This window comes from Atta colombica, unplaced genomic scaffold, assembly GCF_001594045.1.
Source record: "Atta colombica isolate Treedump-2 unplaced genomic scaffold, Acol1.0 scaffold150, whole genome shotgun sequence".
In the NCBI taxonomy this organism is placed as follows: Eukaryota; Metazoa; Arthropoda; class Insecta; order Hymenoptera; family Formicidae; genus Atta; species Atta colombica.
The window spans coordinates 1,910,937-1,935,319 of NW_017259240.1; the positions used below are offsets into that span (position 1 = coordinate 1,910,937).

Sequence of the window (24,383 nt, forward strand, 5' to 3'; positions counted from 1 at the left end):
TATTTATAATTATATAATTATATAATTATTTATTAAAGTCATTTTCAACTATAGATGTATATTTGTTGATGGAACTGTATATATAATAATTATTACTAACATTATAATGATAATAATCATAATTATAATAACATGTAATTATTGTTGCGAATACCAAAAATTTTTCTTATCAGTGTATTATATAGATACAATATTTTAATTCTCAATAATCACGAGATATTTAATAACATCATTCTAAAGACGCGTATTTTGTTTCCGAGTACATTTCCGAGATGCATTTTCTATCGCGATTTCTTCTAATCTCCGGTCGCCCTGCAGCTATACTTCCGCGCACTTTCTCTAACTCAAACGAAATAGCCGTGCATTCGCGGATGAAAGAAACTGAGCGCAGAAAGTGCATCCGGCACCAGCTCTCCTAACCATAATCTTTACGGAGAAGCGCCGTACTCTTATCGCGAGCCACGGGCCGCCCACGTCGCTCCTGTATCCGGGATATGCCGTACCATATGTACCCGTGCACATGCACGATGCATCGTGCTGGTGCATTTAGGAGTCCCTCCCGCTTGAGAGAGTCAGTTGCACTCAGCTACGCGGAATGGCTCGCGATAGCGTGGTATTGTCGCGCGTGACGCGATAAACTTTGACGGCGCCGCGCGACAATAAAGGCCCTCCTTCCTCCGTTTCCGACTTCCCCTGTTCTACCATTCAGTTAATCCGCCCGCTTCTCGCAGGAAGCGTTGATAAGCGCCGATAAGCTGGTCGACGCGGACTCGCCTCGGTGTCGCGGTGGGAGAAATTTTTGCCGGGAGAGGTCTTCAATTAATTTATCAATTAATTTAGTTGTTTGCGATTGTGCAATCAAGCTGAAAGTAAATTAGATGCCACTTATGTCTGTGTTTACCAATGTAAATTAACTTTAATCTCGATTCAACTTACTCTTTATTTTTTTTAATTCACAAAACTAAAATTTAGTAAGGGAAACTTTAAGCTTTCGCATTAGAAAGATTTTGCAAGTTTTTGTTAGGCTCACAAAGTGAGAGATGGAAATTTTCTATTTTGTTTAGCCCGTTTTTTATATATATCTATAAAATATACCGAACTTGCAGGAATTCAAAAAACATAGAGACTTTTCGAAAGCAAAGATTTTTAAAAATCTTTTTTATTTCTTTAATTTAAATTTTGTTAATTTCTTTAACGAAGTTATTTACAGCTACTTGATTTATGAAGTTCATAGCGAACTCTTGTTCTGACATACATTTGTGGAAACCGGCATTTGTCTGTCACTTACATATTTACATACTTTTTTCTTTTATACCGTTATATTTTGAGATTAACTATAATCTAATCATATTCTCTAATCTATTTGTGCACTTGAATTACATAGCTTTATCTTAATTAATACCTGTATCTTAATTAATATATTTTAAATTTTGATTATTTTTCTATATTTCTTTAATTTACAAATGAGATACTACTGAATAATATTGTATTATAATATCTTATAATATATACGTGTCGACTAAATCAAGGGCATCGTTTTGTTATATCTATTATAATTTCTTTAACATTATGTCTGTCATAATTATACTTTCCATATCATATAATTATTTATTAATATAAAAATAAAAATAGATTTTTGTTGTTCCAAGAATAAATCAAATATAAGTAAAACGCCAAGATGAGTTAGATGAGTCTTCGCACTTATTGATAAATAACATATTTATACGACAATTAAAACCTGCAAAAACTATAGTAATTAACTTCATTGATAAATAAATTCCAATTGTTTGCGAATTATATTTTATCGCTCTATAAGTACATTAATTTTGCATTAACAACCTCGGAATTGCTCATATTGACAATCATTTATAATATCATGTTTGTAACTATGATATATTATGTGCATATACTATTATATCAGTTATGCCTATAATATCCTGCAATACCTACTAATAGTAATAATAATAATAATCACTAATAATCAGGTAAGGCATATTACATTAGCCGCTCGGTTGTAGCCTCATTTATTAAGTACTTTAATTTATTTGTAATATATTCACTATTTTTTGTATTGATTTATATGAAATTATATATTTAATATTGTCACATACTTTGTATTCAACAAAATTAAATTGTGGAACAAAATTTGACCTTCTTTTTGCTATACGAATGTAGATAGTCATTTCTGATGTATTTTTGCCTGCTGAACATGAATTTGTTGATTGTCGCATTACAGTTATTTTGAGAAAAATAAGGCCGATCAAAGAGGCCAAAATACGGTTTTGAAGATTTTCAAGACAAAATCGATAGCAAGTTTTCTTGCTTAATTTTATTAAATTTAACTTTAAAATGCATTTCGGTAGATTTTGATACTTATGATTTTTTTTGCTTCCGATCTGCAATAATTGTAAAATAGATAGTTCTTTTCTCATGTAACAGTATTCGATAAAATCTAACTTTTTCTTTCATTACGAGTAAGCAGTAATATATATTTTTACCTGTTTAATACGAATCCGTTAACAAAAATTAATTACAAAACTAACAAAAAAGGCATCAAAGTTATGTTTCGATACTATTTTTCTCAAAAGCGATAGTCAAAATTTTTATCAACGGATTTGTGTTTAGCACGCTAAAATACATCAGAAATCGGAAATGATACTCGTATTGCAAAATCGTGTTCCTTAGTGTTATTATTATTATTATTATTATTATTACTATTATTATTATTGTTATTATTATTACCAGGCGAGGAGGAGGAATAATTTCCGCTACTCCAAAATTTCACAGATTTCCCGATAATAATCCGAGATAATTCGGGATATATGTATTAATATCAATGAATTCGCGATAAAATAGTAGTGTAATATAGTAGTGTAAATATGTAAGAGATCTTATTTTGAGCGATAATCGTCGGACATATGTGAAAAAAGCGAAACTAAAAGTTGAACTGGATAATGTTATTGGAAAACAGAATGCAGAGGGGAAAATAGAGACACGCGGGGATTGCGAAAATACTGGTAAAAAGAGTTTCTCTCAAAAGATCGCGATGAAAAATTCCATTCAAAAAAGATGTACTCAAAATTAAACGGCGCGAACGTGAAATGCTAAAATTGGAGAGTAGCACGAAAATACATACGTCGCACGGACAAAAATATTTTGCAAATCCGCGGACCGGACGTGTATAAACGAACGAGCAAAATTTTGATCCTCGATCGTCATAACTCGGTCGTCGTACCATCAGACTCTCAATGTGTATTTAATTGAATATGAAAAGCGTCATTTTATTTAATTAAATATTATAACATTGTTGGAATTGATTGCGACTGTCGTTTCTCGGTGATTACATTGCACAAATCTCCCCCTTTCTCTTTTTTTCTCCTTCTCTCTCTAATCATTGTTACAACTGTCAGTGCGTAATTGCGATCGTAATGTCATTATGCTATCGCAAAATCTCATTTAATCCCGGAAACAATACGGCACGAATGACGATCGTCGGTCGAATGAGCTCGTGATGTATTTTGCATCGTCGAGAAAGCACGCTGGAAATTCCGAACCAAGGTTCCAGCCGAGAGATGCACTGGGTTACCGGGGTTACCAAAGGATACTATGCCGAGATACCCGGGTTGGATGCCAGATGCCCGGGACGAGGGGTCAGACGCTCGTCTTTCCTTGTTACATCGCGCCGCTGCGGTTAATTGATTAACGTCCCCGTGAGGCCATTGGCCGTTAACCCCGGCTCCAGCGAGGACCCTCGTGGCGCCTCGATACATCTAATAAAACTCCTACGCTGCCACGGAAACGATGCCAACGTGGCGAGATGGCCACGATAGTGCGACCACGAGTCGCTATAAATGAACTTCATAATTCGTCGAGGGTCCACTTCGGATACAGCTCCGCACGCTCGACTCCGCGAATTATGAATTACTTCTCGCACCGATCTTACTCAAAACCTAATATGACAAATTCATTCTGAAGTCGACGAACTCCGGTGACTAAGTGAAATGCTGAAAGAAAAATGTTTGATATTTTGTCTTTATTGTGACTGTAATTTAAGGGGTGAAATATTATAATTGAGAGTTCCATTTTTGTGGTTGTCTCAAATGTGACAAAAACTGTATTATAAATTATGATAATATCATTATTATGTTAATATCAAGATATAAAAGGAAATATAAACATTTAATATAAATTGTAATAGAAATAAACACATTTTTATCTAGTAAATGCAATCGTAATTATAGAGAATATAACTGTTTTTTAAAATTCACTTACTATTTATATGGCAATAATAATTAAAAAATATTAAGAAAAAAATAAAGATTTTTGCAGTGCAGTGTATATGATTACTTTTAATATACCATAATTCATTAGTTCTCAAAAAATGATTAAATCATAGTTAAATTATGGTATAGTAATTGCAACCATTTCTTCCTCTCAGTGTGTACTGAGAAAAAAGTGTTTGACATTTGACTGTAATTGCATGGTATAAAAATAATTATAGTTAGGAGTCTCATTTTTATGATTGTTACTTATAATGTTAGTAATAACAACCTATGTATAAATTTTCTCAAACATAAAAAAATTGTACTATAAATTAAGATTATTTCAAATAATATTAAGATATGAATGATAAACAAACAAACATTTGTATTCAGTAAATGCTATTTCAATTATAAAAAACTATTTTCTTAAGTTTGCTTACTATTTATGTGGTAATAACAATTAAAAAATGTGTTAAGAAAAAACTAAATATTTTGAAGCAGTATATGTGACTATTATTAATAGCATATTTGAAAACCGTAATATATAATTTGAAGACCGTAAATATATAATTGTCTCAAAAAATCACCTTTATCGCGAAAAGTTTCATTTTATTTCATCTGCGAAATAGTATAAAATCCACGAAAATATTACTGATCAATAATAATCCACTTTTGTCCGTTGAAATCTGCGTTAAGATTTCATTACTTGAAATGATTCAATAGTTTATTTCGAAATGACATTTCACAAAATATAATGATCAAATGGTAATAGAATGTATGCTAAAAGAATAACAATAGCGTGCACTTAATTGAATGCTTCCGTTTCCCTTTTTTGACACCCGTACGTCGTAAATCGAGAATGTGTCAAATTATAAATGGCGTGGCGAAATGGATTTCGGCGAGAGAAAATCCTATGCCGCTACGAAAGTCAGACGCGAATTTTCAAGGAATACATTCTCACGTTATATTGGCTGTCACCCTGCACCTTGCACAATGCAACCGGCTCGCTCGCAGGTGTCATGTGTCCAGGTCGGATTGTAATCCTCGAGAAACCGCGCCTGCCCCGTACATCGTTCCTTGATCCCGGTATACGAAGACGTGATCAGACTGAAACTCGACTCGGATTTCCCGATCGCCCTTTCGGGGACGAATCTCATTGCGGCAATTTCGTAGAGAGCCAAATTTACCTAAACAAAGATATTCTACCTACTGATTGCATGGAAATGCAGGAATAAAGTTTGACTCTGCGTATTAATCTCGCAATTGATTAAAATTTTAGGAGATCGCTTTGCGTAAAAATTTACGCGCGTAGAAAAGGTGAGAGAAATTCTAATGTAAAAGGATTGGACGGCGCGTTTCAGCTCTGAAATTTTTATTTATCCATTTATTCTTGTCTAAACTTATTTATCCAACGATATTAATCTTTGCTTTCGCGCGCCGAGTTTAGAACGCGCAGAAAACCACAAAATTATTCTCTCCTAGATATCACGGCAAGTTTGATGCGAAATTATACACGAAAAGAATGATAATAATAAAACAATTTTCATATAATAATAATATAATAGCTTTATTTTGAGGTGTGAAGAGGTATAGTAGGTTAATTAATTTTTAATATAAATATATATATTTCTCAAGAGACAAGGCATTAACAACATTGCTGTTAATAGACCTGTTAATTAAGCTTTAATATAATATAATTAATATACAAGATGCAAATGAGCTTTGCAAAAATTATAGTTTTGAAATATTTTTTGATGAGAGTGAAAAAACTTGTAAAATTTTTTTCATTCAAATTATCAACAGAATCTTTTTTTTGAAAATTTAAGGAATTTTAATTAACAAAACATGTATGATATAGAAAATACAATTTCTATTTATTAAAATACAATGATTGCACTTGAATGCTTTTGCAGCTGGAGGAAGAACTGAATGTTGATGCAAAAACAGTTAAATCTTAGAGTAGGTTATTAAATATAATTTTTATGATTTAAAAGCATTTTTATTACTCCATGAATAAAAAAATTTTATTTACTATATTATAAAACTCTACATTTAGATATTTATTGAAGGAATAAAATATTTTTTCCTCTTTTATGTTCACGTCAAATTTAAATGAAAATAAAATAATCTCAACAGAGAAAAACTTTGGCTAAACGCAATTTTTTAAAAATCAAAATAAAGAAATTAGTAAAGGGATCTAGGTTAGTCAGAGTAGTTTAATTTCTTTTTTGTAATTTGATTCACACACTTTTCTTCCTTGATTTTATAGGATTTGCAATTGATAATAGAGTTGCAAATGAATTTGTAACCAATTGATGCTAAGAAATTCAAAGATTTCGGTACCTCGTTTTTTTTTAATTTTTGAATATAACACTTTTGCATTTCGACTACTCAAATATAGAAAAAGACGCGAAGAATAAACATTGCAAGTGATAAATGGAAATAGCAGTTAACAATGCATCAACATTGTTAAGAAGATATTAGGGTATACGATTACATATATAGTAAACGCATGATACTGAGAAAATGACAAAGAGAAAAAGAATGATGAATGCGTGGCATATCAAGTTTAAAAATGTGAAACAACACAGAGAGAAGCAGCTATTTTGAAAAAGGAAACGGATGAAGAAGAGCGAAAGTCACTATAGGATTACTCATTTTGCTGAAGTATCTAAATTTTTTTCGTTAGATACAGACCTGAGAATAATTTTGTTGGATCATCAAAATAATTATATAGGACGCTCAAGCATAATGAACTATACTGCAAAAAGTTTTGATATTCTAGCAATCAGCTTGAGCGTCCTACATAATTATTTTAATGGTCTAGCAAAATTATTTTTAGATCTACATTTTTAGACACTTTGTAGCAAAATCGTGCTTTCCGTGTAGTATTCGAGGCAGCCGTCTTCATGTACTTATAAATTATGTCAAATGACGGAGCGATTATTCGATTGTTGCTGAAAGAGATTAACCTCTCGCTGAGGAATCCGCAGTCAGGAAGAATCATAGGAGGTGCAATTTCTGAGATGGCCTGTAGAAACTTATGAATAACATGCATGACTCGCGGTATCTTGTGTCCACAAGCCATAAGCTCCTCAGGGAATCGGTTCCCATATCCTGTGTATCCTGTGTGTACTTCTTCACATCCTTGCAACCGTAGAAAACTCTAGTTGAAATTTCCCTTTTATAGCTCTGTATGTAAATGGCTTTTATTGTTTTTTCTTGCATATGAAACAACATTAATGTGGTTTCTCATTTTCCTTCCCGGATAATTATACGGCACTTAAAAGTACAAATGTCAATGGTGAAGTATGTAAATATTATTTTATAGTATACTTTAAAAAACTTTCTTTCTGATGATTTAATCACATTATATATAATAAATATGTTATTCAAAAGAATTCCTTTTTCTTGAAAAACAAACGCGATTAATAGTTTGCATTTGTAGCTTGCTTATCTACTTGCTTGCTTATTATTATATTGTATGTTCGAAATTAAAATGATATAAATTTTTTTCAGATATCGCTGTAACACTTCAAAAGTGATACTCGGAAAACCTGACTTTTTAGCCTGTCAAAAATAAACTAACTTAATTTTATAAAGAATCGTCAAAATCGTCACAACGAATGGCTTTTAAGGGTTGTGAAACGAAATATATTTATTCTGCAAATATTATTTGATCAGTCAATAATTTTCTGTCAAGTTGAAAATAAGTTTTATTCTTTTTGTAACTTTGCGAAATTTTACTTTTTGAGTTACGTCATTTGAAAGTAAGGAATATATGAACAGGACATTGGAGTTGCAAACAAGAATTGCCAACTATTTTCTGAAACTATTATTGTTTCCCTTTTCTGAAGAATTCCGATTTAAAGTTAATCTTTCGGATTGTACGAAAAAAAAAAAATAAATTGGATGATTCAGCAAAGCTATAGCTTGCTGCGCGAATTCAACGTCTATAACTAAAAAGATTGATGGTTTAACAAAGAAATTATATATGTAAGCAATTATCAGTATGTTTATTCAACTAATTTTTTTGTTACAATGAAAATTGCTAACATGTAACAAGTTTTCTTTGTTACAGTAGCAAAAGTGCGCCATCTCAGCTAACAAAAAATTTTAATGTGTACACTGGATTGATTTTCATAGAAAGTCATCTTTGTTATATTAATAAATTTGTTGTGTTAGTGCAATAAATATGATTATCTATCGCTAATTTTATTCAGCTGTACAATTTATTAATTTTATTTAACATAATTAATTTCATTTAAAAGAAAATATTTAATAGAGAAATGACTGTCTTTATTACAGCTGTAAATTGCTGAATTAGTGAAGTTTTTAGTTGTTTTAACAAATCTTTTTCCGTGTATCATCGATTAGAGAATGTAAAAATAGAGTGGTTTTTGTGGTATAAGAATGATGATGAGAAAAGAATTTAAGTGTGCAATATGGAGGCACGTAACGAGCGAAAGATAAGAATATACTTTTCAGTAACTTACACACGGGTTAAACCCATTGTTCAGACTCTCCTTCCTACAAAGCATTCCCATCTACCCACCTTACTCTACTGCCCCTCGCGTGAGAAACACAACCGATACGACGGAAGCTCGCCCGGATTTCCCGAGCGCCGACAGTTTTATTGGCGGAAACTTCGCTTGTTCGACCGTCTGTTTTTCCCCGTCGATAGTTTGCGGCGCGGCGGCCTGGGGAAACTTTTGGATCAACTGCACGAAGAGACTTTCCCAACCCGACGGCTTTAAAGTCACTTCGGTTTGCATTGTCTACCGGTCGGCACTTCTCCGATCTAAGAAGGGGTGAGAGGGATGGATATGCTAGGGATGGAAAGGGCGCGATCGAAATTCCGTGTCTACCACCGTACGCGGACTCGAGTGGGTTAACAACTTCTCGAATGGCATTAAGACTCTATCGTTGTTGCTCAAGATGCGCCATTCACGTGAGAATTAGGCACTCAAAGTCGGCGTAGTCTTTTGTGAATTTGGATGGATTACAGAATGTATATTTTATTCATAGAGTTTCTTCACGAAATAATACACTGTAAAAAATAAAATGTTAATTTTAATTTAAAGATGTTTAGTGGACTTTCTGAAACATGCAAAAATGTTAAAATTAACATTTTTTGTTAATTTTAACATTTTAACAAACTATCTTTTAACTCTTAAAAAATTTTATATACATCACAGTAATACAATATAAATTTTTATTTAAACCAAATACACTGTGACCTTTTAGTAATGCAATTAAATTATTTAATAAAGAGGTATTTATTGTTTATAATTCAAGATGTTTAGTATATTATTTGTGTCCAATTATGTTATTTTTTATATTATATTAATAAGTTGATTAATAGTAAGATATACATTACTAATATTTATTATTTTAATTAATGTTTATTAATTATTATTGTTTTAAATATCAAAAGAAACAATGATAATTCAACTCCATGAGTTAAACATTTTTATTATTTTTAACTTCCATGTACAAACATAAACAATTCATTTCTGTGGTTAATATTAAAAAATAAATAGTACCCATAATTAATATATGCACTTGTAATAAATAATGAAACTTGAATCAAATTTAATCTATTTTTTAAGTTAACGTTTTAGTCAAATTATATTTATTATAAACAGTGGTGACCTGAAATAATTAAAAGTAACTCAAATTGGGTTCAATTGTACTATTAAACTTACAAACAATGCAGTATATATTTTTTCTTCTCCAAGAAAGCTCCAAGAAATCAGAAATTAATTAAAATTGCTAGTAAGAACCACAGCAGTTATTAATACCAAAACATTAACAAATTATTAATAAACTTCATAGTGTTGACAAAGATACAAGCAATTTAAACGTGTAAATGATTCGACTAGTTCGAGTTCTCTTCAATGAGATGAGAATCTTTGCGAATATTATGTAATTTGTTAATATTTCGGCATTAATTATTACTATGGCTTTTATTGGCTTTTGATTAGTTTGTGTGTGTGATAAATTTTTATGTATATATTTTTATTGGATAGAAAATCATTATTGAAAGATAACAATTTTCCACAGGAAAATACATATATATATATATATATAATTTTGTTACAATTATATTTTAATGAAAGCGGAAGCAATTATATTTTAATGATGATCTAGTCGATTGTGACTATAATAAAAAAAAAAACTAACACTTCCTATGTTTTATCTCTACTTCTTCTACTTACTATAATAAATTGATTTAATATACTTTATTTGGGTCTCTCTAAAAAAATAAAAATCCAAAAGGTCTAGAAAAATAAAATTACATCTCCTCGGAGTAAAGAAACTGAGGCACCTGTTAAATTCCCGCTGAGGAAAAGTCGAGTCGACGTTCATCGAGGAAAATACGTATCGTATTTTCCAGCATTTTAACGTAGAAATTGCACGGTTGCGAAAGGATATATAGCAATGACGGCTAACGTTTCTTGCCGGCGATTTCTCCTTTTTTTTTCTCTTTCTCCTCTTTTCTTTTTTTTCGCGGTTACATCCTACTCGCCTCTTGAAGGAGGGCCGCGTGTTTCGCAAAGTATTGGCGAATTGGCCGGCACGTGACACTCTCCCACATGCATCATGACGTAAAAGGGCTTCTGTCCATTTACGTTGCCAGGCGGGCGCAATGTTGCTCTGATCAATAAATTGCACCGGCCGGACGGACGGACGGGGGCTATCCGTATCGATTCGCATCACTGCGATATTAAGCGGTGAAAATAAATCGCGAAGCGCGGTAGCATCACGATCGATAGATCGGCAAAGGCCCGGTGGGACGATTGATTGGTGTGCACAGTCAGCTGATGGGAGGTACTTGCGAAGGCATCATAGCTCTACATTTTATAGAGCGAATTTTTAACGAACTGGCAAATGAATCAATGTTGAACGCTCGATAGAAACTTAGTCTTACAAAGTATCTGAACAATCTGTTTTTTTAATTTATTTATTTGAATTTAACTTTTACTTCAATGGGAAACTTTGTAAGAGTTTCTCATTGTCAGTGGATTTAATTTAACTCTTGAATCCTGTTTTGAAGAATTCTTCAAGTATTTTTTTAAAGAGGTCTAGTAGAGAATTGAGCTCATAAGTTATGCTTCTTCTCTTCATAACACATTGAAACATATTAGATGCTATGATATGATTAATATGTCGCATCCCCGTAAAAAAGCGACATAAATAAAAGATATAAAATTGTTCAGGAGAGAGAAGGGAAAATTCCATATTTTAAAATTAATTATTTATTATAGCAATATTAAATGTAAATTAATTTAGAGCTGATCACCGATGACTTATTTCAAATTCTCGAGAAGTAATGCAGTTATTAATTTTTGTTTAATGTTATAAAAATTATTGTTATATTATTGTTATTATTATAAAAATACGTTTATACGTATATACGTATTATATAAATACGTTTATACGTATTATATAAACTCTATATTAACAGTAGAGCTAGAATTGATTTATAGAATAATTATTTTTATATGAAAACCTTTTTATATGAAAAGAGATTATCAGCAATCAGCATGTTTAGGGGGAGTTACATTAACAAAATATCGTGTTTTATTTTGCATAATTTGAAATGTATAAAGCCAATTAAAATATTAAATAATACTCAAGTATACATATATTTGTGTGATAATATAGTCGAATTTAAGAAAAATGAGGAAATATGTATAATTAAATGCTAAAATGTACTTTAAAAACGTTTCGCAATGCTTGAAAATAACAATGCGTTAATACAGTGTATTAATTTAATAAATGCTGACTATTATACATAGGCGTATTAACGTCGTGGTGTAAACAACAAGTTACTGGACAAATAATTCCATAAGAAATTCATTAAAATTTGCCAGCTAATAGCAGAGATATTAAGAGGAATTATGACGTCTATGCTGGCTACATCACCTTCGCTTCAACTAAACTAATTGAATTACCTGTACTTTCGAGAAATTTGAATAAATTTAATATGATATGGGCTGCTTGGAAGATTTAACTTAATTTTTCAAATATATTCGACCCTGCTCTCTGCCAAGAACCCGCAGTCAAGGATCACAAGTCTCTGCATACATCAGTGTACGTGTCTCGCTTTTAATATCATGAATTCAAGTTAAATGAAGTTCAATCTTTATCAAAGCGGAAATATATAGGTCACTTCAGTACACGGTCGTCTAAATTTCCCGCCGTACTCCTTGGCAACATCAAACAAAAGAGTAGAGCGTCGTTCGTCTTTGATGGCGGTGCTCTCTATATTATCTCGTCGCAGATTATGAAACGTGCTACGCATATTGCTGAGTGCTCGAGAATATGCTCTGAGTCGAGTCGAGTCGGTCGGTTGTTCGCTCGTAGCGCGATGTACAGCACAGCCGGTGCATGCAGAGTTCAGCGCAGCGCAGCGGGCAGTTGGAAAACGTATTTCACGCTAAATTACGAGCCTGTCCCAGCCACAACCGCGAGATTCCAGCCGGACATTGTATGGACTGGACACATCCGGGGATAGATAGAACGTCCGAGGCCGAGCGCTTTTTGACTCGCCACTTTCCGCGGTGACGCGCCGCTTTCAGTGCAATCCCCGAAGCTGTAACCAGACCGCGAAACTGGGCCAGAACTTGTAACGTAACTCCCGCGCCATAGGCGCCACTTCAAATGGCATTCGGATACGTACTGTTTAAAATTACATGTATATGTATATGTATTCAAAATTGCCCGAGATAAAGTTAGCTAACCGCGGACAGCGGCCATCCCTTGTAGCTGGTAAATATTTGAGCTGCTTCATATATTTTTTATTGTTTTATTTTAAACGGACTAAATTGAGGAAAAATATCCATCCTTACATAATTGCATATAGATTTATTCAAGCCAATTCTTCCTATAATTTTAACGAGTTCCTCGGGATTTTTCAAAATTTTTCAAAATTTCATGTATCGTTCCTGGTATATGACACAAATATTGCAAATAATTTAGTAATGTAATATTTGAGCTGCTTCATATAATATATTTGTAATTATGTTATTTTAAACGAACTAAATTGAGGAATATCCGTTCTGTATTACATAATTGCAGGATATTAAATATTAAATTCTTTTTATATAGATTCTGCATTTTTTTTTCAAGCTAATTCTCTCTATAATTTTAATGAGTTCGTCGAGATTTTTTTCTAAATTTCTCAAAATTTTATGTATCGTTTCTGGTCCAAATTTAGTAATATCTACTTTTATAGCTTTGGATATAATTTATTGAATCGAATTTTCTAGAACGCTCACCACAATTTCAAAAATTCAACCGGGTTTTTTTTTACAATTTCATAGTCGCTATTTGGTTTTATTCCTCTCAATTTTTTATTTCGAAAGAAACCGTGTTACGGTTGCTGAATTATTTTCTATCTATCTTTATTAATCTTCCGCGATCCTTAATTTTCGATAATCTCGGTTCCGTGTATCATTTCGCTCGCTTAATTCCCGATAGTCGAAGATGAAAGAGTATAATCTGCTTTTGCGAAACGTATGTTACGTACATGCGATGTCTATGTACACTACGTAAATATACACGAAGAAGAAACCGAGAGGCTGGAATAGCTAATAGGAGGATGGAAGGAAGGAAGGAAGGAAGACGCCAAGAGATGAGAGATGGGGGTGGGTTAGTTTCGTGCGGCGTAGGGATGTGGAGAGAGTGATTTAATCAAGCCGTCTGCATTCGATTATCGGTCCGCAGTTACGTGGATCGTTACGTCGTTTCTCCGTGCAGAACGCGATTCGTCTTGCGTTAATTTCGCGTTCGTGCATTCGGTCTGGTCCGCCGAACTCGTTCACGTTTAAGACATGCTCACGTAGCAGCAACAGATATAGCGTTTGGGGAAGAAACTCAAAATGCGAACGTTTTGGATAGCTGAAGCAGAAAAAAAGTGGTAAACGTAATTATATCAATAACAAATCACAATTTTAGAGGTCAACAAAATTTAAATGAGTTAGCAAGATGACAATGGCTACAATTTTTATTCTTTATTCGTTCTATATCATTTGAATTTTGTTGACCTCTAAAATTGTGATTTGTTATTGCTTTGCAACTAAACGAGCGTTATATTTTAATACTTTGTAATTATGTCACTCTAGAGAAAATAAATGGAGAAATACATATATCTATTTAACATGTTATTGTAAAGGGAATTAAAAAGGGAATTACTTCGATTAATTATTAACATCTTTGGAGTTTCCTTTATTAATAACAAAAAATTCAAAAAAATCAGGGCGAATGAGAGTCAACAAGGTAGTTAATACACAATCTTAAATCTTTATTCTAGAATTTTTATTTCAAAAAATAATACGTTTCAGTTTACTTTGGAATCATCCTCAGCAATACAATTTCAAAATATCAATCCCTTCGTGTCCGAGAAAAAATCACCAACAGGTTAACAGATTTGTTGTTGTAATCGCAAGACATAGAAGTATTTCATCTCGATATTGGATCAAAATTTATTATCATTAAAGAATATCAAGTTAAAAATCGCATGTTGATCGCAGCTCGAATTCATTCGAGAGTCTTCTTGATTTTTTGGATTTTTGTTGTTGTTGAATTTGGGAGAGTCCGTAAGAAGATTACATTATTATACTTGGAATTTATATTAATACATCAAGTAACTAAAATATATCAAGTATGTTTTCTCTGAACTTCATACTTTATCTAGTATGAAAAACACACATTAAAATAATGTAATTTCTTTAGATTTTAGGTCATTGAACAAAAATCTGCTTTAATCTTTTAAGTTATAATAAATTTCGGAGATGTTAATTACTTAATTAAATACATCTTGATTACGTGGTAATATTTAGTAATATTTTAGTTAGTCTCTCAAGTTTAGTTCTAAAGAAGTCTAGCATATTTTATTCATTTAAGGTCGATTATTTTTTTGATACATAAATTATCAATTGTTTTAAAATTCTTTGAGATATTTATAAAAAAAGACTTTATCATGTATATACATCGTTAACTCATTTTAAGTTCGCTATTTTGAGTAACTCAGTCGTGTTATTTAACGACTGCCAATTTATCATGTCTCTAAGATTTGTGTATCGATCAAGTTAGGTTAGGTTCCGTCAATATTTTATCTGGATAACCTAATGGAACCAAGGGAGGCTTACGCGAACGACGACGAGGCCGTTAGGTGAGCACAAATTGGCCGGTTTCCGATAAATATCGACGCGGGCGTAAAGCTGCAAGAGCTTTACGAGATTAATAGTCTTGCCCGGTCGCCATGACGAGCCAACGAGTCGTCGCCATCTTGGAAAATCGCCATCGCAAATATATAGTTAGCTGTGTTACAGTGTTCTCGCAACCTCCGCCTTCGTTTGGCGAACCTAACTGAGTGCAACCTGGTTTCTCACGAAATTACCCATCCTACCGCAAGGTATAATTAAATCGTTACCGAGCCAGCCTCGCCGCGAGGATCAGCTCTGGAAAATAGCGACCGCTTTGAAGGCGCTCACGGCAATTCGCCGAATTTAGCGGCGCTCAAGACATCGTCGTGATTCGATTATATGATATTAATTGCGAATATATTCAAGCACCCTTTACTTCCCGACTAATGGAACTTGTCTTCCACTCTTTGAGGAAAATATTAACTCATTCACTTCGCGTTCACGCTTATAAGTTAAGTTAGGCGACGCAACCATGAAGCTTCTCTCAACTTATCTACCTATATCTTATTTTATAGTATAAACTTTGAGATCGGAAAAAGAGAAAGTTGATGAGAGACAGAACTTTTTTTATTATTTTTGTATCTGATTGAATTATATCTGTTTTTTTCTTTTGAATATTTTCTTCTGATTACAAAAAGGATTACATTTTTAGGGTTGTTCTATAGTGTGGATATGTTCATAAATCGGAAGAAGTAAATCGATAACGGGATCGCCATGTTAACTCGAACCTAATTCTAACCTAATCCTAACCTAATCTGGCTTATATCACTGGCGGATGTTCGCGTTCACAGCAATGGCGGCAGGCAATGAATGCGCGGCCTATGTATCGTAATTCCGACAGTTAGCAGTTTGTTTGTACTTGAATCCGATGCGATATCCGGCTGACCGGATGCCGCATGCCGCGTCGCCGGATGCGGCAAGGTGCGCGGAGACGCATACTAACAACCTGGCCGCGAAACGATGCGCCGCGCTTTTTCGAAATGAGGTCGAAACTTCGTGCACCTGTTCGTGTCCGGGATTCTCAAGTAACGATAGCTGCGAAGAATGGAATATCAAGATAAAATCGAAGATATTAAATGAATCAATAAAGGCTGTTTGAACTGTATTTCAAATTTGTGACGTATATTCACGGAATGAATAGATCCTTCCTATTGGCGCCTTTCCTTTGTTAGGAATTAGGATTTCACATATCTATTGTATTTAAAAAGTTGATGTAAGGAAATTGTGCCAATTCTATTTTGTTACAAGTTACATTGAAAACAATTTACTAAATTTAATATATATATTTTTTTATAGCATTAAGTAAACGTTTACTTATAGTAAATAAATATTTACTCGATAAGAAAATAATAGTGATGATTCTTGGACCAAAGTATTTACAGTTAGTAAATATTTACTTAGAATTTATTTATTTAATATTTTTCATATTTATTAAAATTGAATATTTAATATTTTTCTCAGTGTAGCACAAGTCATGTATCTATTTTATTTAAAAAATAAATTTTACGAAAATATATCAATTCTACTTAGTTGTGAGTATAGTTAATGCATCGAAAAAGAAAATCGTAAAGCGTCAAGCTGAGAAGTATAAAAAATATGTCTTTATACATTATATTGTTGCGAGAATACGCGAGGAGGATATTACCGAAATTAAGACTCCGCTGCAGCTCGGAGACTCATTTATCTCAGAAATAAGTAAGCATAATTAAAAAATACAAAATATTAAATTTTCCAAGTTGATTTGCGAGTAAACTTCTCCTTTGGATCTCTGAATAGCGCGAATTTATGAGCACTGCGTATTGATTTTACGCGATTTTACTGTGAATTTTAAAATATTCCATAATATAGAGCCTCCACATTTGCATTGCTCTGATATCATACCGAACGGTTAATAAACGCAAAACAAAATAGCAATAATTCAAATGACATCGAGTGTTGACCGTTCAACATCGCCATCCATCAATTTTAATCAACGGTAATCGATAAGCGTAACACGCGCCCTTTTCAGATGCGCGCACATTTTCGATTAATAAACGGTTGTTTAATTCTACGTTTTTCGCGCATCAATGCTGATTGAATTACCCATCGGGGCGTCCTGAACGCGCTGTCTCTACTTCCTCTCTCTCTCTCTCTCTCTCTCTCTCTCTCTCTCTCTCTCTCTCTCTCCGTTCCGACTCAACGACCTGTGACCTTCCGCCATCCACCATCCACTATCCGCCGGCTTCTTTCATTCGATGCCCTCGATGTCTACATACTCTCGTGCACTTCGATGCCGCGCTCTACAGCGCGTTTCAAAGGCGCCCGATGCATCGAGCTAATTAAATTAATTAATCGAGTGTCTATCACCATCTCTGGTGAAAGTAATGAAAATGACGGTACTTTTAAAGCTTCAGAGAGTTTATTACTACTAATTAAAATTTAAAGCGAAATATTTCATTACTATTTGATATCAAAGAATTTAAAGGAATGCGAGAAATAATAACTTCCATTGAAATATCCGCTTAAGAGTTAAGATTTTAAATTTCATTTATGTATTAGATAATGTACAGTTTGTCGCAATAATTGAACTTTTTTCTACAGGCTAAATAATTAAAGCTCTAAAATATAGTATGAAATTATTTTCTAAAATTTTATTTCTAACTCTATCGAATTACATTTCTTTGTGTTATATTATTTATTTGTGACATCAAAAATGAAAGTACGTTTTTTATTTACCGAGAAAAATGAAGAGTGAACACAGCTTTAAAAGATGTTTTAGTGTTTGACCATCCAATTTACTTTATATAGCTTCCTGCGATTTTCTTTTTTCAAAGTTAAAAATGAAGCTGAAACAACATTTTAACACAATTTCGAGAATTATGAGATACGCAAAATTTCGACCGAGATCATTTCCTTCATTTCAAAAGAAGTTTATTAGAAATATTTTTAGAAATTCTACGATCGCAAAGACTGTATTAGATGGAATGTATTTGAAATAATTAATAAATTACAAAAATCATAAGAAATTAAATTTTTTAATATTGAATATTTAGAGATTAGGAAGGTTGACAATTTTACATTGAATGAGAGGAATTATTTTTCAGTCATAATTACTTTTGAGTTAGTTCTTTGATGGATCTATAAAGATTCGTATGGCAGATAAATGGTTTTTACGATCTCCTTGGAGCAAGATGGAATGACACTGTTGAAAAGTGTTTTCGTATTAAATATGAACACGGGGATGAAGCGTGGCACAATAAATGGCTGGAGAGTATATCATGATAATGCGGGCCACTCGTAATTCATAGCAATGGCGCGACGTGGGGATCGCGGTAATGCGAGGCGATGTTAAAGTGATTTTCATTTTTCGTAAAATTCATTATGTCCGCCATGTTAAGAAGTGTCGTTAATCATGGAGTGCTATTAAATGCCACCGAAGATATGACGACCGGTTGAATTTCTGAAAAACGTACGGCTTAGCGCGCGCTAATATACTATACATATGACTTATATATGCCGATTTTTATACGTATATAAATGTTATAATTTAAATTCACTGTAGACGTAACCTGAATTTCAGATGAGGAGTCCGGGGTCTACACGGGAAAACCTTTGCCCACTTACAGACCGACATCGCAGTTGGTGCCCCTGGGAGGTACAGCGAGGCTCTTCTGCGAGGCCTACCTGGGCAAGGTCGACTTGCCCGACGCCAAGAATTCCGTCACCTGGTCGAAAAGCGACAGCAACGTGACACTGCCCAGTCACGGTAGGATAGCACAGCACAGGGTGTCCCGGTAAGTCAAGAATAATTATGTCGAGAAAATACATTTTCATCCGATAAAGATATTGAACATATTTAAATAATTTGCAAGAATTCTAAAATTAAAAAAAATAGATACAACATTTATAATATATTAAAATGAGAAAACATTGTTCAATAAGCTAGAAGAAAGGATGCGATTATGAAATAGGTGGGGAGTTACGAAATATCGCGATATTTCTTATAGTTGCATTTGGAGCAATCATTAAAATTATTTCTTTATAGTCTTAGACTATAAGATGTTATAATATGATCATTTGGTGGATTATATGTACAATATCTTGTATCATTCTTAAAAAAAAAAAGATTAATTTAATTTTTTTTCTTTTTATAAGTAACGGTTATCTTCAATAAATTTTTTTCTAATAATCTTAAGATATACTTATTATAAATTTTAGAAAAACTCATTATTATGTACTCAACAAGAATTTATTTTCTTTTGAAGAGTGTTTATAAATTGCGAAGAAGAAACTTTAGTAAACAAATCGAATTTATTTTAATTTAATATCGATCGAAGCATTAAACTCACTAAGATTCAGAATATATTTTGAATAAATTTGACGCTTGTGATGAATTTATGATATGCAAATATATGAACCTTTGAAATAGATATTTGAAAGTAATTATTATTCGCATACAGTTTATGTTTTTCTACACTTTTTATGTGTAATTTTGGGAAATATGTTGTATGGTGGCTTTCAGTCTAGCTTGAAGGCCTTGAATGCGGCTTTAACAAATGATATTGAACTAAATTTGTTAACCAAATGTGTGCATGTATTCAAAGTGTAAAGTTACACCTACTATACATACTGATTCGTGATATTCCATATCTCCCTATCTGTTCCATAGCTGCAACCTTTTTTTCCTCTTCAGTTTTTTATAAATTATATTCTGTACACCTAAAGAACTTACAGCATAAGCGATATCAATCTATGACTAACAAACTTGTATCAAAAGTAGTTATATCATGAATATCTGTTATTCCAGTAAAAAAATAGTATTCCATCATCCTCTTTCTTTAAAAATAATAAGTGTAGAATGAGAAACTATAGACAACACAGAGATAAAACTGCTAGACTTTAAATTCTCTTTTCCTCTTTCGATTTAGTTATTAAAATTTTATTAAATATATTAAACATATTAAAATAATTCTTAAAAATATTAAAATTGAAAGAAAGATTTATAATAAACTAAAATAAAAGAGAATCTGTTTAAAGAGTTATAAACACCGTGTAAAAATAACACACATATTGAAGTTATTTTTTACACACTTGAATTTGCAGAGTATAGAGGTCGGAAACATGTCTCGATTTAGAATTTACAAAATACTAAAGGCAATGGTAAAATGCTTGTGCGAAGCAGCGCGCGAATGTGAACATTCTGATGGTTGTAGCATTTCTTATTCTTCCCTGGGGACGAGTCGGATCTTCAGAAAGATTTATCTTCTCAAACAACAATAGCGATTTTAAACTGATCCATTTTGCGAAAATTTGCCACGTAGGGTTTTACAATCAACTCAATACTGGGCCGATATTGATCGTCATAGTCAGCTACTGGCCCAGTACTGGCTAAATATACTGGCTAATAACTTGAGCCTAGTACTGACAGATGGTACTGGCCCATTCATTTTAGCCAGTCATTTGCCAGTGATGGTCCAATACTGGCTGACAGAACTTTCAGTTGACAGTCGTAGTGTTGACTAAGCGTTGCTTTCGTTATAACTGCTGACATCTCTATATGATTGATTTTTTTTAACTAAAAGGGACTACTTTCACCCGATCTTTTTCATAAAGAATCTTCTTTTTTTAATAAAAGGACGATTTTTCTAAGCGATTTTTTCGCAAAAATCGATTTTCAGCGAATCAATCCGGAGATCACATATACCTATTCGTGCCAAGCTGTATCGGACACTTGTGTCTGTCGTCTTGCGCGCAAGTTACTCCATCTCTTCTCTTTCTGTAACTCAATTTTCCCAGCGATGCGACCGTCACGGCATATCGCCACGGTAAACACAGCGAAACCACCGACTCAACAACACACGACGCCGATGAGGCCCGCCCCGCCGCACCGCGGCACTGACATTACAGCGAAATTACTCCCCCGTACTCGCCATCCGGGATACGCGAGCGACGCGTGCGAGAACGGACGATTCGCCCTCGAGCGCAATTTTATTCCGCTGGATAATTGGATCCTCGGGGCCGCAGACTCTAAGGCATCGTCTTCGGTTCTCGGCCTCCCTTCGCACGATCCACGACTATCCCATCATCTCGGCGTTCCTTGATTTCCTCGCGCGATTCGCTGGAGTCGTTGCGTTTGCGATCGTTGCGAGGAAATCTCGCCAATTCGGAGACTTCGACTTTAATTGTGTTCTGTGTGCATTGACTTCGTTATTTTGTCAAAATCTTGCACGCATCTGGGAAGCGTACCAGTAAATGGATCTAGGTATGTTTGAATGATGCTAAGAGATAGCGGATAAAATTTTGAGACAAAAATAAAATGGACAGAAGGTTAGAATATTTTGAGAACAATTTTTCTCCTTAAAACATCGTTTGTATTTATCTTTGATGTGTTTGATGTAATAAATACTTAATAAATAAAATATGGCTCTAATGAGTAATAAGATATTAGAATATTCTATTTTTTTTTTTATAAAACTTTGAGAACAATCTTTTTTTTATTTAAATACTAAACAAATAAAATGAGAATAATGATATTTAAATATTTATTTATTATAAATATAATATTTTGAAATTCTAATAATATTTTTTATATTTATGATAATATTCGAACATTGTAACGACTATAGATGTTTTAAAGGGAAAGAAAAAATAGAACAAAAAATGATTTATAATTAAGGATTACATTTTACCTTAATATTATATATGTTATTATATTATTTTTTATCTTGAAAAAGTGTGTGTATATATATAGTTCAAAGCTAGAAATTGGGAAATGAATAAATAAAAAAAATAATACTAATGATATATAAAGTTTAGATCGTCCAACTTTGCAAATTTTTTGAAGAGGACCTTTTTCTTAAATGAAACTTCTATTTAGCTTCGATGCGTTAAATAATAAACACTTAGGAGACTGATTTAATAATTGCTTCTCTGCACATACGGTGTCGCGAAAAATATATAAGACCAGGCAGAGGACATGTCTTGTTTTTGGAATCCGCAAGACACAACAAGAATTTGTCGTAGCATCCCGCGGTGGTGTGTGTCGGGTAACGTAATGGAATCCCCGAAGTATACTTGTTCGCGAAACGAGGGCATTCGTCTCTCAAGACGAGCGAGGAAGAGAGATACTACCCCGAATTCCCCGAGCGCGAACGAACCGCGGCGCGTCTCTTAATTAGTGGTCGGATTCGCTCCCTGTACATCTCGCCCTTGCACGCCCGCCCGCAATGCCCGTTGTTCGTGTAAACTAGACTTTACATCAACGGCGAGCCGGGGTCCGCGTCGCGGCACGGGGGAAATTGAGTTAAGCCGGAAGGGTCGAAGGTAGCCTGGGAAAGGGGACAGAGTGAGATTTATCTTAACAATAACCCTTCAGGCGTGCGGCGTCGTCGTGCGGGCATCTTCTAAAAATAAAATGCGAAAGGTGTGGAGAGCGGTGAACGCGAAACGGAACTCTGGAGTTTATTATCCCGAGAATAATGAATGTTACGTGAGTTGTTCTGTTTTTGTTTTGAAAGCCCAGTTTTGAAAAACATGAGTTAAAGTTTCTTTCACAGATTTTCATCTTGTTTTTTTCATTTTTCTTATTTTTCAAGTACAGTCTTGGTCGTAAATTTAAAGCATCCTCAATTTATTGCATTTTATTGGAAAAAGTGATAATAAAATTAAAAGGAAAACTAACAAAATAATAAAATTGTTAAAAAAATAAATATTTTTCAATACAACTGTTTTTTCATTTATTTTTCATTTATTTATAGTTAATGTCAACGTTTGTGGGAGTAATTTTACTTTTGGCTAAGACTATACATTGTTTGATATTTTTATGAATTAATTAATAGAAGTTTGATTGTGTTAAAATTGTATAAATGTTTTTACTGAATATGATGCAAGTCCATTTTTAGCAATTTATTTTAAACTGCATATGTGTTCTCTCAAACAATAAATATTTATATCAAGTAGATACAATTTGACTTTTTAATAACTTATTGTTATTATTAATATTTTAAATTTAAATTTATTATTTTTTTTACATCTTTTATTAATTTTTTTATTTAATATTGTTATTATTATTAATATTTTACTGTGGCATGTGGTACAGTAATTCTTGAAATGTTATCATATATGTGTTAGAAATTTTAGATTTTATTCTTAAAACAAATGTTTACAAATAAATGATCAATTTTAGACTAATTTTAGTTAATAAATAAAATTATATTATTTTGTGTTTTACTTTTATTTTCAATTCATCTCGATTTAATCAAGTCGTCTGACTTTCAACTTTAAAAACGCTTAAAGGAAAAGGTTATAAGAACAAATATTTGAGGTAAAATTACTTGTCTTTTAACAATAAATTAATAAAAAGATATTGTTTTTATAGGTATTCATTTCAAAATTACCCTCACTTTATTCCTCTAAGGAAGATGAGTCTTTCTTAGGAGGGAGTCTTAACATTAATTTAAAGGTCTTTGAAATTTAAAGAATTTAAGACGAAGACGATTAAAATTGATCGCGGATAAGATAAATGTATCAGTTAGCAGACATGATCCAAATAATTATTATAAAGACAGAAATTATAAATATTTAGTTTTTAACGATATGTACGATTTTTAAATTTGTTATTACATTTTTATGAACAACGAATTTATTTATAGATTCGTATATCACTAAAAGGATAATATTTAAATTTTTTGTCATTTTGTGTAATAATTAGATGTTTATTAATTGTCCATTAATGTTTATTCCGATATGAATTAATTCTAATCTTGATTACTCTCCATCTTTTTCTAATATTTGCAAGAAATGGGTACATTTATCTTACAATAATTCTCCAGATATTAATTTAACAATTTATATAGTTCATGCTATATAAAAATTAACGAAACACGGAAATTATATCTCTTTAAACTATTATTTATATATATATATA

General features: G+C 32.7%; 1 protein-coding gene across 1 annotated transcript in view; it reads left to right on the plus strand.

The window, feature by feature from the left end:
• LOC108685310 (interleukin-1 receptor accessory protein-like 1) overlaps window positions 1-24,383 on the plus strand; it is a 250,827-nt gene that overhangs the window by 174,649 nt on the left and 51,795 nt on the right. Inside the window, exon 3 of the mRNA XM_018190039.1 lies at window positions 19,038-19,251. Coding sequence (XP_018045528.1) covers window positions 19,038-19,251 — 214 coding nt within the window. The remainder of the gene's footprint in view (window positions 1-19,037; window positions 19,252-24,383) is intronic.